This window comes from Labeo rohita, chromosome 21 (assembly GCF_022985175.1).
Source record: "Labeo rohita strain BAU-BD-2019 chromosome 21, IGBB_LRoh.1.0, whole genome shotgun sequence".
Lineage (NCBI taxonomy): Eukaryota > Metazoa > Chordata > Actinopteri > Cypriniformes > Cyprinidae > Labeo > Labeo rohita.
This window is the reverse complement of record NC_066889.1, coordinates 15,047,921-15,062,491: the sequence shown is the minus strand read 5'-3', so window position 1 is coordinate 15,062,491 and position 14,571 is coordinate 15,047,921. Positions and strand designations below refer to the sequence as shown.

General features: G+C 36.8%; 1 protein-coding gene across 1 annotated transcript in view; it reads left to right on the top strand.

Moving 5' to 3' along the window:
* The window catches only part of cadm1a (cell adhesion molecule 1a), a 356,532-nt gene that overhangs the window by 278,617 nt on the left and 63,344 nt on the right, over positions 1-14,571 (top strand). The window contains 3 exon segments of the mRNA XM_051093071.1: positions 688-831; positions 6,117-6,275; positions 13,105-13,201. Of these exon segments, the coding sequence (XP_050949028.1) occupies positions 688-831; positions 6,117-6,275; positions 13,105-13,201 (400 nt within the window).

The following is a 14,571-nucleotide window of genomic DNA, read 5'->3' as shown; positions in this document are numbered from 1 at the left end:
ACTCCATGCTGGTGAGCCTGTGTATGGGGTAAAAGGGCCCCCCTTGGCACCTCATACATTTATAAGATTTTTAAACTAAATGAACGACTTGTATGATTTATTTTCACACAAATTCTGTTGCTTCATAAATGTTCATTTAAAAACGTACATATTTTCATGCGCAGTGGAAAGTACTTTTTTTAGGGTCTGCCTATAGCTCCGTTGTACCCTACTATTTATTTGTAAATATATATATATATATATATGTATATATGTATATATGTATGTATGTATAATTAGAGAAACCATTAAAATGGAATCCAGAAAATTAATGGAAAACACAGAATTTGGTAAAAATAAAGCTGAATTTGAGAAAAAATAAATATTTCATGGGGCTGTAAAAATGAAAATTTTTATTAACCTTTTAATAAATTGCTGTTAAATTGTGTAGGTTTTGTGATTTTAGATTTTTTAAATTTGTTTATTTTTTTACCATTAGTCTAGAAAAAATTAAAATGGAATCCAGAAAAATTAAAATGGATTTCTCCTTACTTTGTAAATGAGAACGAATACACTCACCTTTCTATTTTCTATGACGAGTCCATCACTTAGTGTTAGCGTCTATGTTGACTATCAGTGTACCATTGGCTGCATGTGACTCTAGTGGTGCTTGATTTACAGACCGCCTTGTAAAATCTGTCTATCCTTTCTCAGTCCCACCAGGAAACCCAATCATAGAGTCCCGCGAGGACATTGTCAAAGAGGGCAACGAGACAGAGATAACCTGCACCTCCATGGGCAGCAAACCTGCTGCAACGATCAGATGGATGAAAGGAGACAAAGAGCTACAGGGTGGGTCAAGTCACATTGTGTACACACAAACAAACCAGGTGTTTACCAGGTTTGTTTTCGCTCTGTCTGGCATCCCACAGCGTGAGTTTTTCCCTAGTGCACTGTCCTCTGAGACTTAATATTTCGAAAAGACAAACACTTTATAACAACTTGCATTAATACCAGCAACAGACGTTGTTAGATCTGTCTATCTATCAGTTGTAGTCCATTGACGTTTGAATGTCTTGTGATGTTTTCATAGAGTCATAAGTCACCACCTCCTTTTCAGCATCTGCTTACCTGAAAACTCCTCACAGAAGCTTGGCTCATTTTCCATAATAGTCCGTGTGGGTGAGCGAGAGGCCGTCCCTTTAACCCGCAGCCGTCTAGACACAGGCAATTTGCATATGTACAAATTACTGCATATAAGCTGTCCTAATAACAGCTACCCAAAATGAGACAGCTAAATTGGAGTCCTGGACGGATGTTTTCATTTAGTAATTAGTGATAAGCTCAGTCAGGGGTCTCCGTTTCTCTCCACTGGGAGTTTCGGCAGCTATTACACAGCATTGTTCTATTCATTTGTCACTGGGTGTTTTGTTTTTATGTAACGTCAATATATTATTGGACAGTTGGACAAATGTAGCACTAAAGATGAACGAGTTCGCCTCAGCGAGATGGACAGCTGGACATGAATATTCTGTTCTTGTATAGCGATGCGGTATGAATGGAGGAGGAGAAAGCGAGTGAAGAAAGCTAGGGACCTCTTTCCTGACACGGGCGGTGCATCACTGGCACTCACTGGCTGGAAATTGCTTTTGGCCCCTGCGCCTTTTCGGATTTATTTTTAATTAAATGTCCTCATCATTCAGCCTAATTACCTCTAGGATAATCAGGCTTTTTTAAATATCATTTAAAGGTTACACCCATACAGCCCCGGAATGTAAACTCAGCCGCCCCCACGATGTACCGCCTCATTTTGCCTCTCACGCACACATACGCAGCCTTCCCGGTCTTATCCGTGTTTTGTGCTGCGTTTAGTACTTCTGTTTTACATCCTGCTCCATTGTTGACACACACCTGTCTCGTAAGACTAGCTGAATGAACGTCGGGAAACAATGAGTTGTTAATTTCCTCCTGTCACACGACGTCGGGCCTGCTCATTGTGTCATTTCTTAAAAATATAATCTCATTTCAATTAGCCCACTAAGCTCGGCTGAAACACAATGGCACGATTCAGAATTTTTAAATGGCTTTTAAGGAAGTTTGCTAAACACTCATTTGGCCCCAGATCTCCAGACTGCCCTCTTCCAGGGAGTGACTTTCCATCAGAAGGTGTTGAATAATGGGGAAAAAAAGGGGGAAGGCAAATTATAGAGAGACAAAAATGCGAAGAAATAGTGAATTCAATAGGGACAGGATCTCTTTTGATATTCAGCCCACTGTATCGCTGCAGATCGGGACTAATCAGAGCTCCTTTGCATTTCAAAAAGGGAGATGTTATTGAAATGAAGAAATGTCTGAATGACAGTGATTGACCTGTGATTATCTCTTTATCAGCAGTGACTGTGGCATTGTGAGGGAGAATATAGACGTGCTTCTGGGCTCTCAATGAGCTCTGTGTCTTCACTTATTCGAGATATGATTGTCTGAATATCCATTCACTGCTGATAATGCTGAATGTAGAACGAATGAATGCTCAAGACAAGGAATTGTCATAAAAAAAATCGTCTGGGGTATTGAGATGTCCAGATTTCCTCACAGCAGTGTCATTTCTGGGCATTTTTATGATTTATGGTGAAATTAGCATTGTGCGTTATTGATAACACAGCGAGAAGTTAGATGTAATCTACACAAATGACAAAAGAAAGATAGAAACCAGACATAAATTGTAATTACTGACCAAGAAATAGTGTTTTGTATGATGCAACTGCTGTAATGTTGATCAGAAATTTGAGGTCAGTAAGATTTATTTTATTTTTCTGAAAGAAATGAATACTTTTATTCAGCAAGGACACATTCAATTGACCATAAGTGGCACTAAAGACATTAAAGAGGTCATGACATGAGAAACTTAAAACATTCAGAACTTAAAATGTCCTCATTATCAATAAAAAAACATTTATGTAATAACCTCTAGAAAACGTCTCGGGTCAATGTTACCATAGAGTGCCTTTTTAACCCTCACAATACTCAAAAATTCCATTCCCATTCACTTTATGTCATGTCATAAATAGTAGACTATAGTACTATAGAAACATATTAGCTGAGCTCCCACACATTTTTTTTAGATAATTATGGGCCATTATTTGAAGCATAAACCAAAAGATATGTCCACCCTGTCATGGATGTATATATTACTGTTAAATATGTTTTCATTGCAATATTAAGATGCAAATTCTATTTTCTGAAATATATAATGTCCCTTTCCAAACAGGGTTATTTGTTTGCTTTCAAATTATAAATGCATAAAAGATTTTATGTAAACTTCTTTTCTTATTTGGAGAAAACTGTGATATTTGGATGCAGTTTTTGGTTTGCATCTTATTGCCCCCATACCTAACTATTGAACACAGTGGATTATATAGATATGACTGAATTATTATTTAAAATATTTTAAAATATCAAGATGAAAGTGTGGACCAGCGAATGACAGGGTGGACACATAAAGCAGAAAACACAAAGCGTGACAAAATATGACAATGAAACATTTATTCAACTTAATATAATAATAATAAATAATATAATTACATTCTCAATCACATCGATATAAAATTCATTTTAGTTTTTAGCAATATTAACTACGAATAAATGCTGTGTTCACCCTGTCATGTGCATGTCCACCATATCAAGTCTAATTGGCTGGCAGGGTGGACATTTTGGAACAATGACAGAGTGGACATTTTGAGCTTCAATTAGCGTATTAGCTTACAACAAACTGTGACTAGCTAAATAGTTAGTCTGGTTGTTGAAGAGAATTCGGTATATTTAGATTAGAAAATACTGTATTCTAATCACTTCCAGCATATTTTTATGCTGACAGGGTGGACATATTAAGTTTAGGAAAAGCAAGTAAGCAAACTCATACAAAGAAAATTTGTCAGTTTAAAAGTCACCAACTTACTCACCTCAGCCGTTAAAAATTCCCACCGCTAGGGAGACAAAAAATCAGATGTCACTAAAGGGGATTGCCTTGCTCTTAGGAGTAGATTCCCCAAAATGACAGGGTGGACAACCATTCAAGAGACATGGACAAACTCTTCTTTTTTTATTAAATAAAAATATTGTTTTTATTACCAAATGGTCAATACACTCAAACTGAGTAATCTCTTATTTAACAAAATATTAATAGGAGAACAAGATGATTTGACTATATTCTACTCTCATTCAAATTTAATGAGCAGTGCATGGGACATAGCAAAATAACACACATCCTCCTACACAAAACTTAAAAAAACAAATCTAGAAAATGTATCTAAAGAGCCAAATAATGCTTTTGTTATGACTATACAAACTTAGCCTAATATAACACACCCTTTCATTGTCATTTTTATGTTAAGTTATCATGGCAAATGAGTTATTCATGTCCAGGACACCAAAAGGCACCCTATAGTGGTATTGACTCGCTCATGGGATCCGAGGTGCCAAGGTGATGTCACCCAGGTAGTCGTTTGCATAAACACTGCCTCCAGAGCAAGTCATCGACGAATAGGCATCTTCTCACCATAGGCCCCGCCCACTGCTGTTAGTCGCTTAACTGCTTAACGCTTGATTATGCTGAATGCAAGTGTTAGATCGTGTCAGAGGATTGTTTTTGTTAATGAGGCACAGTGTCATGGAGAGTTCACAAAGAAACATTTGTTGAAAGATGAAGCGGTACTAGATCTGACTGCAGCTGCATCACAAACTGTAAGTAAATGGTTTCATAATGCTTTGTCTGGTAATGATGTTTTATTTTGATCATGTTGTCAACACTCACATTCAATAGTGAGGGGCGGGGCACTGATATGGTTTCCTATGCAGTGATGTTAGCCAATCATAACAGTGGCCTATTACTGACAAGCCTTAAAGGACCAGTCCGTTAAAACATTTCGTGTTATACAGAGGTTCAGAATGAGGGTTGAGAATAATCATTTTTCTCATTTTTGTTTTTTAACATTATACGTAAACCTCAAGGAACATAAAAATAATGAAAAAAAAGTCCATGTCATGACCCATTTAACAATGTTATGAAAGATTCTTATTTCAAATAAAGCTGTTCTATTGAACTTTTTCATCAGAGGATCCTGAACAGCATAACGGTTTCCTTATTTCTTGAACACCAAATCAGCATATTAGAATGATTTCTGAAAAATCATGTGACATTGAAAACTTCAACAATGGCTGCTGAAAGCTTAGTGTTACTATCACAGGAACAAATTACATATTAAACTGTATAAAAATATTTCACAATATTTGATCGAATAAATAAAGCCTGGCATTAGAGACCTTTTTTTTGTTAAAAAACATACTTATATGTGTTATTCTGCTAGTGGCACATAAATGACACACCTATAATAAAGTGACGTTGATGTTTACCCTCCATCAAACTCACATTTTTCTGTTTCTACTCTTTTAGCATGTCACTACCGCATCTAATTCATTTTTTAATGGTCAAGTGGATTTTTTTTCTTTACAAATACACAAACAGGACAATAGGTCCTTCTTTCTCTTGCGCGCTCACTCACCTCTTCTCTCCTCCTTCCTCTCTTTCCACCCACGCCTGTTTCTCTCCACAAGGCCAGAGCAGTAATTGAGTGATGGAGGTCTGTGCGGTGCTGCGAGGCTATTGTCTGGAGCCGCACAATGACTCCGAGTCTTTTGTGTTCTTCATGCCCACTTGATGCTGCTGAAGGAGGGCTGTGGGTCAGAGGCATCCACTACAGCCATTATATCTCACTTCATAAAGCACAAACACACCATCACAGCCCACACGGTTGCCAATGAGTGACAGCTGCATAACATGACTCAAAAGGAAGCGATTTGGGGCTGTTTTTCCGCCACATGGCCCCTCCCATATGGTCACATTTCAGGTGAAGCTACAGGGGGCCGTTTACTGTACACATGTCATCGATAAGCTACAGCGAGCCTCCATATGTCACATATGTGCGAGTCGTTAGGGGATCCGCTTTGTTAGATGGCTCACAGGATGTAATGTATACTGTGGCCTTCAATACATTTAGCCACCTGTGGTTTCTTGACAGAGATTATAATGAAAGCGATTAATGATGAATTCTGTGTCTCTCGTTGATTTCTGTCCCTCACAGGCAAGTCTAAAGTGGAGGCCACGTACGACAGGATGTTCACTGTGACTAGCTGGCTGAGGTTTACCGTCACGAGAGAGGATGATGGAGTTCCTGTGGTTTGCATTGTCGACCATCCAGCGGTCAAGGACTTTCAGGCGCAGAAATACCTGGAAGTACAATGTGAGTGAGCCGGCACTTTAAATGTAGAGATATAGAATTACTGTTATGAAAAGAAAATATAAATGTTATAGTTTGTTTATATAAATATTATTTTAGATATTTAAATGTATTCAGAATGATACCTTCGAGTGGATTAAGAAGGTGTTGGAAGTACAGTGTGTGTGAGCAGAGGACCATATGGCAGCACTTTATATATAGTATTTTACAAATATTTCAAGTCATATGTTTGGATTTTTTTTATATATATGTTTCATTTTTATTTTATTTTTAGTGTTATTTTTGAAGTATATTGTGAATGGGCAGAGGACAGCTTGGCAGCATTTTAAATACAGATGTAGAATTACTTTCATTGAATTAAAATATATTGTGCAGATATTAAATATTAATTTAAGTATTTTTTAAATTTTAAATTTTATTTTTTGTATTATTTTTTAAATATGTTGTGAATGGGCAGAGGACAGCTTGGCAGGATTTTAAATACAGATATGGAATTACGATCACTGAATTAAAATATATATTGTGCAGATGTTAAATATTAATTTAAGTATATTTTAAAAAATGTATTTCATTTTTAGTATTTTATTTATTTTTATTTTTTATGTACATTGTGGGTGGAGGACAGCTTGGCAGCATTTTAAGTGCAGATATAGAATTACTATCATTAAATTAAAATATATTGTGCATATATTAAGTATTAATTTAATAATATTTTTAATTTTTAATTTTATTTTTTGTATTGTATTATTTTTTAAATGTGTTGTGAATGGGGAGAGGACAGCTTGGCAGGATTTTAAATACAGATATGGAATTACGATCACTGAATTAAACTATATGTTGTGCTGATGTTAAATATTAATTGAAGTATATTTAAAAAATATATATTTCATTTTTAGTATTTTATTTATTTTTGTTTTTTAAGTACATAGTGGGCAGAGGACAGCATTTTAAGTACAGATATAGAATTACTATCATTTAATTAAAATGTATTGTGCTAAAATTAAATATTAATTTAAATATATTTTTCATTTTATTTTATTTTATTTCATTCATTTTTTTAGTATTATCTTTTTAGTACATTGTGAATGAGCAGAAGACAGCTTGGCAGCATTTTAAATACAGATATATATTTACCATAATTGAATTAAAATACATATAAATATTAATTTAAGTATTTAAGTTGATATATTTGCATAGGTTAAGGTGTTTTTATTTATGCATTTATTTATTTTTGTTAATCGATTAATTCATTCTTTCATTTATTTATTTTTGTGAACTACAATGTGAGGATGTGGCAGCATATTTAATATAGATGTAGAATTGCTAATTATTATTAAATTAAATATTATGTAAATAATAATAATTGAAATATAGTAGTATATAGTATAGTACTAATAGCAATTGAAATATTGAAAGTGATATCTTGTAAATAATGATATTATATGTAAGCAATAATATTGTTATATTGTGTAAATATTAGTCATTTAAATATAAAGATGTACCTTGAGTGTTTATTTAGAAGTGCAATGTGAGTGAGCAGAGGACATGTGACAGCATTTTAAATATATACATAAACAATGAATTAATTAGTATTAAAATATTGTTAACATTATCAATAAAGTAAATATATTTAATGTTATATTTTTGACTAGCTAAAGGTATGTTTTTTCCTCTATTTTTTCTTTAGAGTTGTGTGGAGTTTTTCTTATCTTTGTCCTTGTGTTAGAAATCAGTCAGGCCTATCCTTTCCCTTGTGAGAGCAGGCATTAGCCCTGCCATGTCACTTGGCCTGTGATGAAAGATTAAGCATGTTTTTGCGCTTGGGTAATTCAGTCATGACACAGAGATTGTGCCTCTGATTGGACGAGAGCCCTGGGCACTGTCTTCTGTGATACGGATACAGATATGATTTTTAAAGATGTTTTATTTGGGTCCTCAAGCATATTCTTCTTGAGGTTAATCTTGCCTGCCACTGGTTTTAGAAGATCACCGGAAAAAGGCTTCTTTGCGTGACCTTTAAAGTCAAGACATCTCCAAAAACTGCAGGATATTTGGGCTCTGGTGCCCAACTTACACCAGGAAAATGTAAAACCATTTTGTCTATGCTATTTAACTGGATTTCGTGCTCACGGCCAGCCTTTGTCATGCTCCGGGGAGAGCCGGTGCACGAGTCATTGTCTGGCTCAGTCTTCTTTCAAATTGTGCTGCTGAAACTGGGAAAACAATCAATGTTAAAAATCATTGAGTGAAGGCAGCCTTAATGGAGTTCATTTTTACAATAGAAAATAGAAAACTGTCGCTGTGGATATTAAATAAGCCAGAAATATTGATAGCTACACCATGCAAACAGTTTCACCGATGTGCAGTTCAGCAGCTTGAGGGAAATTAAACGCTCCGTGGCGGCGGTGCAAAGAAACGACGACAATCTCTCGTGTCAATAATTGTGTTATTAGAATTAGAGTGACCTTTTCTGTCCGGCACGCCAGCTAGACAGAAACCGGAGGCCGGTGGCGCTGCTTTCCGTGGATTTAGTGCTCGTGTGCCCAGGAGAGGGAGAGAGAGAGAGAGCTTTGGAAAGGAACTAATGCAGGGGAAGCTTCAAAGCAAGAAACTTTCACTCAGAGCCTTTCATGCGAAGAGTTTGAAGATGACAAGGAGAGAAATGGAAGGAGTCTCCATAGAGCTGAGACAAACAGGTGGATATTCCTCTTACAGAACTTCTGAGCAAACCGCGCTCTCTCCCTCTCTCTTTCTCTCTCTCTCTCACTTTAGACCAGGCTGTCCATCATGAACACAGAAATGTTAGCTCTGACAGGGTGTAATTTGGACAGATAGAAGGCCAACAGATCACTTTTTGTTGATAGAAGAGGTCAAACAGGAAAGCATCAAGTGGGCAAAGCACTCAACAAATTTAGCGATTGCCAGAAAGCCAGTTGAAACGTCAGGCCCGAAATAATGTGATAAATCTCGTCAGGACATCAACGCTTTTTTTTTTTTTCCTCGTTGTGCACTTTAAAATCCAAGAAAGTGTGAAATCCGTGGGTCAAAGTGAAGTCACCGTTCACTCAGCATCCAGTCTATTCAAAGTGCCGTAAGAGCCGGTGAAATCGAAAGAGTGGAATCTGGGGGTTATTGTGGGCGACTTTGACATGGTTTCAGCTACCTAATCTTTCGCCCTTTGAATCCACGGGGACACTCAGCATCTCTCTGTGTGGATTTTTCTTAAATTCCTTGGCCCTTATGCATGACCTGCCTCCGACGCAAGGTCTGCTGCTTATCCTGATTCATGCATACTAATGACTCTGGACTATTTACATTGCAAACCCACTGTTTCATCTCTCAGTGCATGTCTACTGCTTAACCCACATTGCTTGCCAAAGCGAGCGAATGATGTCATTAAAGTTGCACATGGGAGCAGCTCTAATATCTCCCCCATGCACATCCGTGGAACGTACACACAGCACTGTCCCGTAAGCATCTGTGGAATGCCACTTCAAGCTCTATTACTGGGAGAATATTAGATTTGGGTTCCTGTGAGAAACTAGAGGGCTGGATGTCGGCCAGCGCTGGAATGGAGCGTAGGACTGGAAAGGCATAGCTCAGCCATTACAACCTGTCAGTTTGAGAAGATGAATACCTCCAAGGAAACAGCAGGAACCTCAGAGCACGCATCTCATGTGGAGCCCACTTACATAACTGTGGTGGGCTTGGCAAGCGCGCCACGGCCTCCTATGAATCTTGGGAACCTTAAAAGGATATTTCACTCAAAAATGAAAAATCTGTTGTCATTTACACTCAGCCTCACGACGTTCCGAACCTGTAGGGCTGGCTTTTTCTGAAAAATGTGTTTTTGCCCATACAATGGAAATCAATGGGGTCCAACTGACTGTTGTTTTGGACCCCATTGACTTTCATTGTCAGGAGTTCTTCAAAATATCTTCTTTTGTGTTCCACAGAAGAAAATAAGTCATACAGGGTTGAAATGTCATCAGAAGAAAGAATCCGGAGGAAAAGATTGAATTGTGAGCAGTGAATCATTCGCAGTGAGACCAGTAACATGCCTTAACCCTTAAATGCATGAATGTTTTGCCAATCACTATTACATATTTGGGTCTTTAGCAACCCGGACCTATGTATCCAGGATGGATGGATCTCTAATTGCTGCAAAGCAATAAACTCTTGATATTTTAAGAACACCGAAGAATAAAGTAAAGCATATTTCATTACCTTTTAAAACTTAGAAGGGTTCAATTGCTCATCGTCATTCCACTTTACATTTAGCATCTGGCTCATATTCGCGACCTCAAACATATACGCAAAACTACCGTTTTCGATGACTTCAAAATCGAATCGTTTGATCACTGGCAGCTTATTCTTCACATCCACCATGACAGTGACTTATATATTTTATGGCATACAGTAATTGCTCTGATAGCCGTTCAAAGTAGTTAAGTTTTTGCTGATGATATTCTTTTGTTTTATGTCTGCGGTAATTACAATTGAAACATCACGTCATTATTGTCTATCAAACAGTGCCACCTCAAGGAATAAAGATGAATTGCATGTATTGAGTCATCTGATATCTGAATATTTTAGCGCAGACAAAATATACTTACACTAATACACACCTCGGGTCTCTAGCGACTCTGTACACTTTTTATAAAAAATGAATCAGAAAACATACACTCTTTTAAATGTATTAATTTTTTCTTGTTATATTGTTTATAATGAATTGGTGTTGTCAAAAGGTACCTGGTTCGGTACTTTCGGTACTGAAATTTTAAAAACGTTTGAGTGCTGTTGAGCCGATTTTTAAATATCGCTGATTGGCCATAGTTTTCACATGCTCAACAGACATGACTGTGATTTGCTACAATGATAAGCGCTTCATGCTCCTCACCGAGCGCTCACACAAGCACAACGGGAGCGTTTGAAAGCCACGTGTTTCAGCGGATCCCTAATACATCTGCATATAGATAGATCCACTGACAGACGCGCCTTTCAAACGCTCCCGTTGTGCTTGTGTAAGCGCTTATCATTGTAGCCAATCACAGTCATGTCTGTTGAGCACGTGAACACTATTTCCGTACAAAAAGTACCAAACCCAGTACCTTTTGACAACCCTATAACGAATAGGCTGAGTAATACTTAGAAAGTTGATGTCTAACTTTAAAAAATGTAGGAGGGAGAGGGTAGTGATTGACGTCCTGAGTGACTGAAGACCCGAAGTATGCACTTAAAGGTTAAGAAAATAAATGGGGTCAGTGTTGACTTTAGTTCACTTTAAGAGGTGTTAATTGTGCTGGTTTGATCATAGGGCAAAAGCTGCGATTGTCATGCATATCTTTCAGTGAAGCACGGTTCGGTGATCAGCAGTAAATCTCCATTTGAAGGCCAGAGGGCGCTCTCGTGCGCTCACTGAGAAGCTACGCGAACAGCTGTCATTATCGCAAACGATTTCTTCTGATTTCATAATCGTGCGATAATGAATGCGATATAGCATTACTTTTCTGTGTAATAAACGCTGCTCCATCTGAAAGCACCTGCTGGAGATTTACTACCGATTACACAACCAGCTTTACTGAAAAAATGCACACGACAATCGCCTTTGATTAATCATGCAGCCCTGTTTGCTCACTGATAACCCTATATTTCTTATAATAAAATTATTATTGGCAAAGGCTGTACAGCCTTTCTTTTTTTCGCTTTATTAACTTATTGTTTTTTCTTTCCTTTTTATTTAGCACACCTAACTGTTGTTTCTTGAATCCATTATGCCTAATGAATGGCCAGTAACGCTTTCTTGCCTTTCAGTGTTTTTCATGCTCCATTTTTTTTCTGTCTTTTATGGTTTATTTTCTTGCTGCGCTCATTAGCACTCAGTATAACAAAAGATAGCTGTTTCCTGTTTTTGCCAGTCATGTACCTATATGTAGAAACACTACCTTGCAAACAGGAACCTATTTAGTATTTGCCTGATATTAGACATGTTCTTGAAAAGTGGCAGCGCGACAGCCTTGTGTAGTCCATTAAATGCCAAGGGTCCTAAATGCCTCTATGATTTTCTTACATAAGCTGTTTGCCATTAAGTTTCATCATGTCATTAGACCGCCAGACAGACCGAAAAATCCTATTAGACACCAGAAATTGGCACACAGGTGTAATACGGTTATGCAAGGAGTTTATACGAATTGGAAGCGAGTGACCGGCCAGCGTGAATCTGTATGTCAGATCCTACCCTCCCAACGCTGGATACTTCAACGTGAGAGAGCGTTAGTTATGTGTCCGACGTTGGTTTGAATGTCACCCCTCCTGCTGCACTGTACAAACACAGCAGGAAGTCTAATCCCAGCTGAATTGGAAAAGAACTGAGACTTGCCAAGGAGAAGTGCACATTTCATGCTGAATGTAGCAGCTACGGCTGAGAGGCAAGGCTGACGCAAGGTGCAAAAAGCCAGCAGGCTACCTGCTGCCAGTCACTGGAGAATAGAAGCATTGAGCGGCCAGTCGTTTTAATAGATATGAGAAAGGGCAGTACTTACGGAGCCGAAAGGTCAATGCTGAGAGCGCTTGAATATGGACATTGGTGATGTCATGACTTCTGACTGTATACACTGCAAACATCAGGGTGTATCGATTATGTTTAAATGACTCTAAAGGTTAATAGAAAAAAAGCATGCACACATTTTGTATCAAACAATGGTAATGCTGAAGAGTCACATCAGATGACTGAGAACAATCCAATAAGTGTTGAACAAAGCCAAGGCTGTTTAAAGTTTCATGCCGCCCGGGGGCACAAGACGCTGATGTGCTTTACTTTTCTCCTCCACAGATAAACCTGAGGTGACGATCAAGGTGGGGTTTCCACAGGGCCTGATTAGAGAGGGCGAGAATCTGGAACTGACGTGCCAGGCTAAAGGCAAACCACAGTAAGAAGCTTCTCTCTCCTGTGTGTTCCGCTTCTGACAATATTGGCAACTTTTCAACCATTTGTTCTGATACGGATGAGTCTGGGTCATGGACTTTCATTTCCAATGAGAACAGTCTATCAAACTACCAAAACCCATAGCAAAACGTGTGACCGCCATCACAAGGCGTTCAGTGGAATTAATTATACAACATTTCTGGTCCTGATTGAATTGGACAGGCGGCATTCCAAGATATTTGTGATTTTGCTTAATTCCATTCGAGCCATTGAATCAAAAAATCAAGCTTTTATTTAGTTTGCCTACGCAATGAAAATGAGAAGGTTGCTGGGCAAAATCTCTGAATTTGATCACAATATTTGGCTTTTTACCAAATATTAACTATTATCTGGCATACAACATGAAATTAATAACTGTATTTAAATTTAGTACAGTATCTAGTTAAAGAAACCATTATTTCTAATCGTTATTAGATTAGAAATAACATTTAAATCAATTTCCAGCATGTTAAGAAATAATTTATGTAGTCTCAACACAAATAAAAAGCAATTGTGTGAGAAAATGTAAAAGTTGGTTTAAAAAAATGTTGCATTTGTTAAAACTAATTAATTAAATTAAACATGCAGCAATTTCTTGTGCAGTTACAAAGCTGAGATAATTTTTTTTCAGTAATATTAATAATTTAGATCATGATAATCCTTTTCCATAAGCCCTTGTTAAAAAATATAGGCCCACAGTGACCCCAAATGTTTTTTTTTTCACATTTCCCCCAAAATATAATTTAACACAACAAATAAAATAAAAAACAATTGTGATAGAATTTGAAAGCTGGTTAAAAAATGTGCAAATGAATAAATAAAATTGTTGCATTTGTTAAATTTAATTGATTCAATTGAACATGCAGCAATTTCTTCTGCAGTTACAAAGCTGAAATAAATTTTGATTGCCATATTTTTTTTCCAGTAATACTAATAATTTAGATCATGATAATCATTTTCCATACTCTCTTGTCGAAAAACATACAGTGGCCCCAACATGATTTATTTTTTTCATATTTTGCTCCTAAATATCATTTTTTCACACAACTAATTAAAAATAATTGTGTGAGAGAGAATTTGAAAGTTGGTTCAAAAATATTCAAATAAGTAAATAAATAAAATTGTTGCATTTATTACATTTAATTAATTAAATGAAGCTGAAAGCTGAAATAAATTTTTGATTGCCATTTTTTCCCAGTAATATTAATAATTTAGATCATGATAATCATTTTCCATACACAGGTTTTTTTTTTTCATATTTTGCCCCCAAATATAATTTTTTAACACAAATAAAAAAAACAATTGTGTGTGATAGAATTTGAAAGTTGGTTAAAA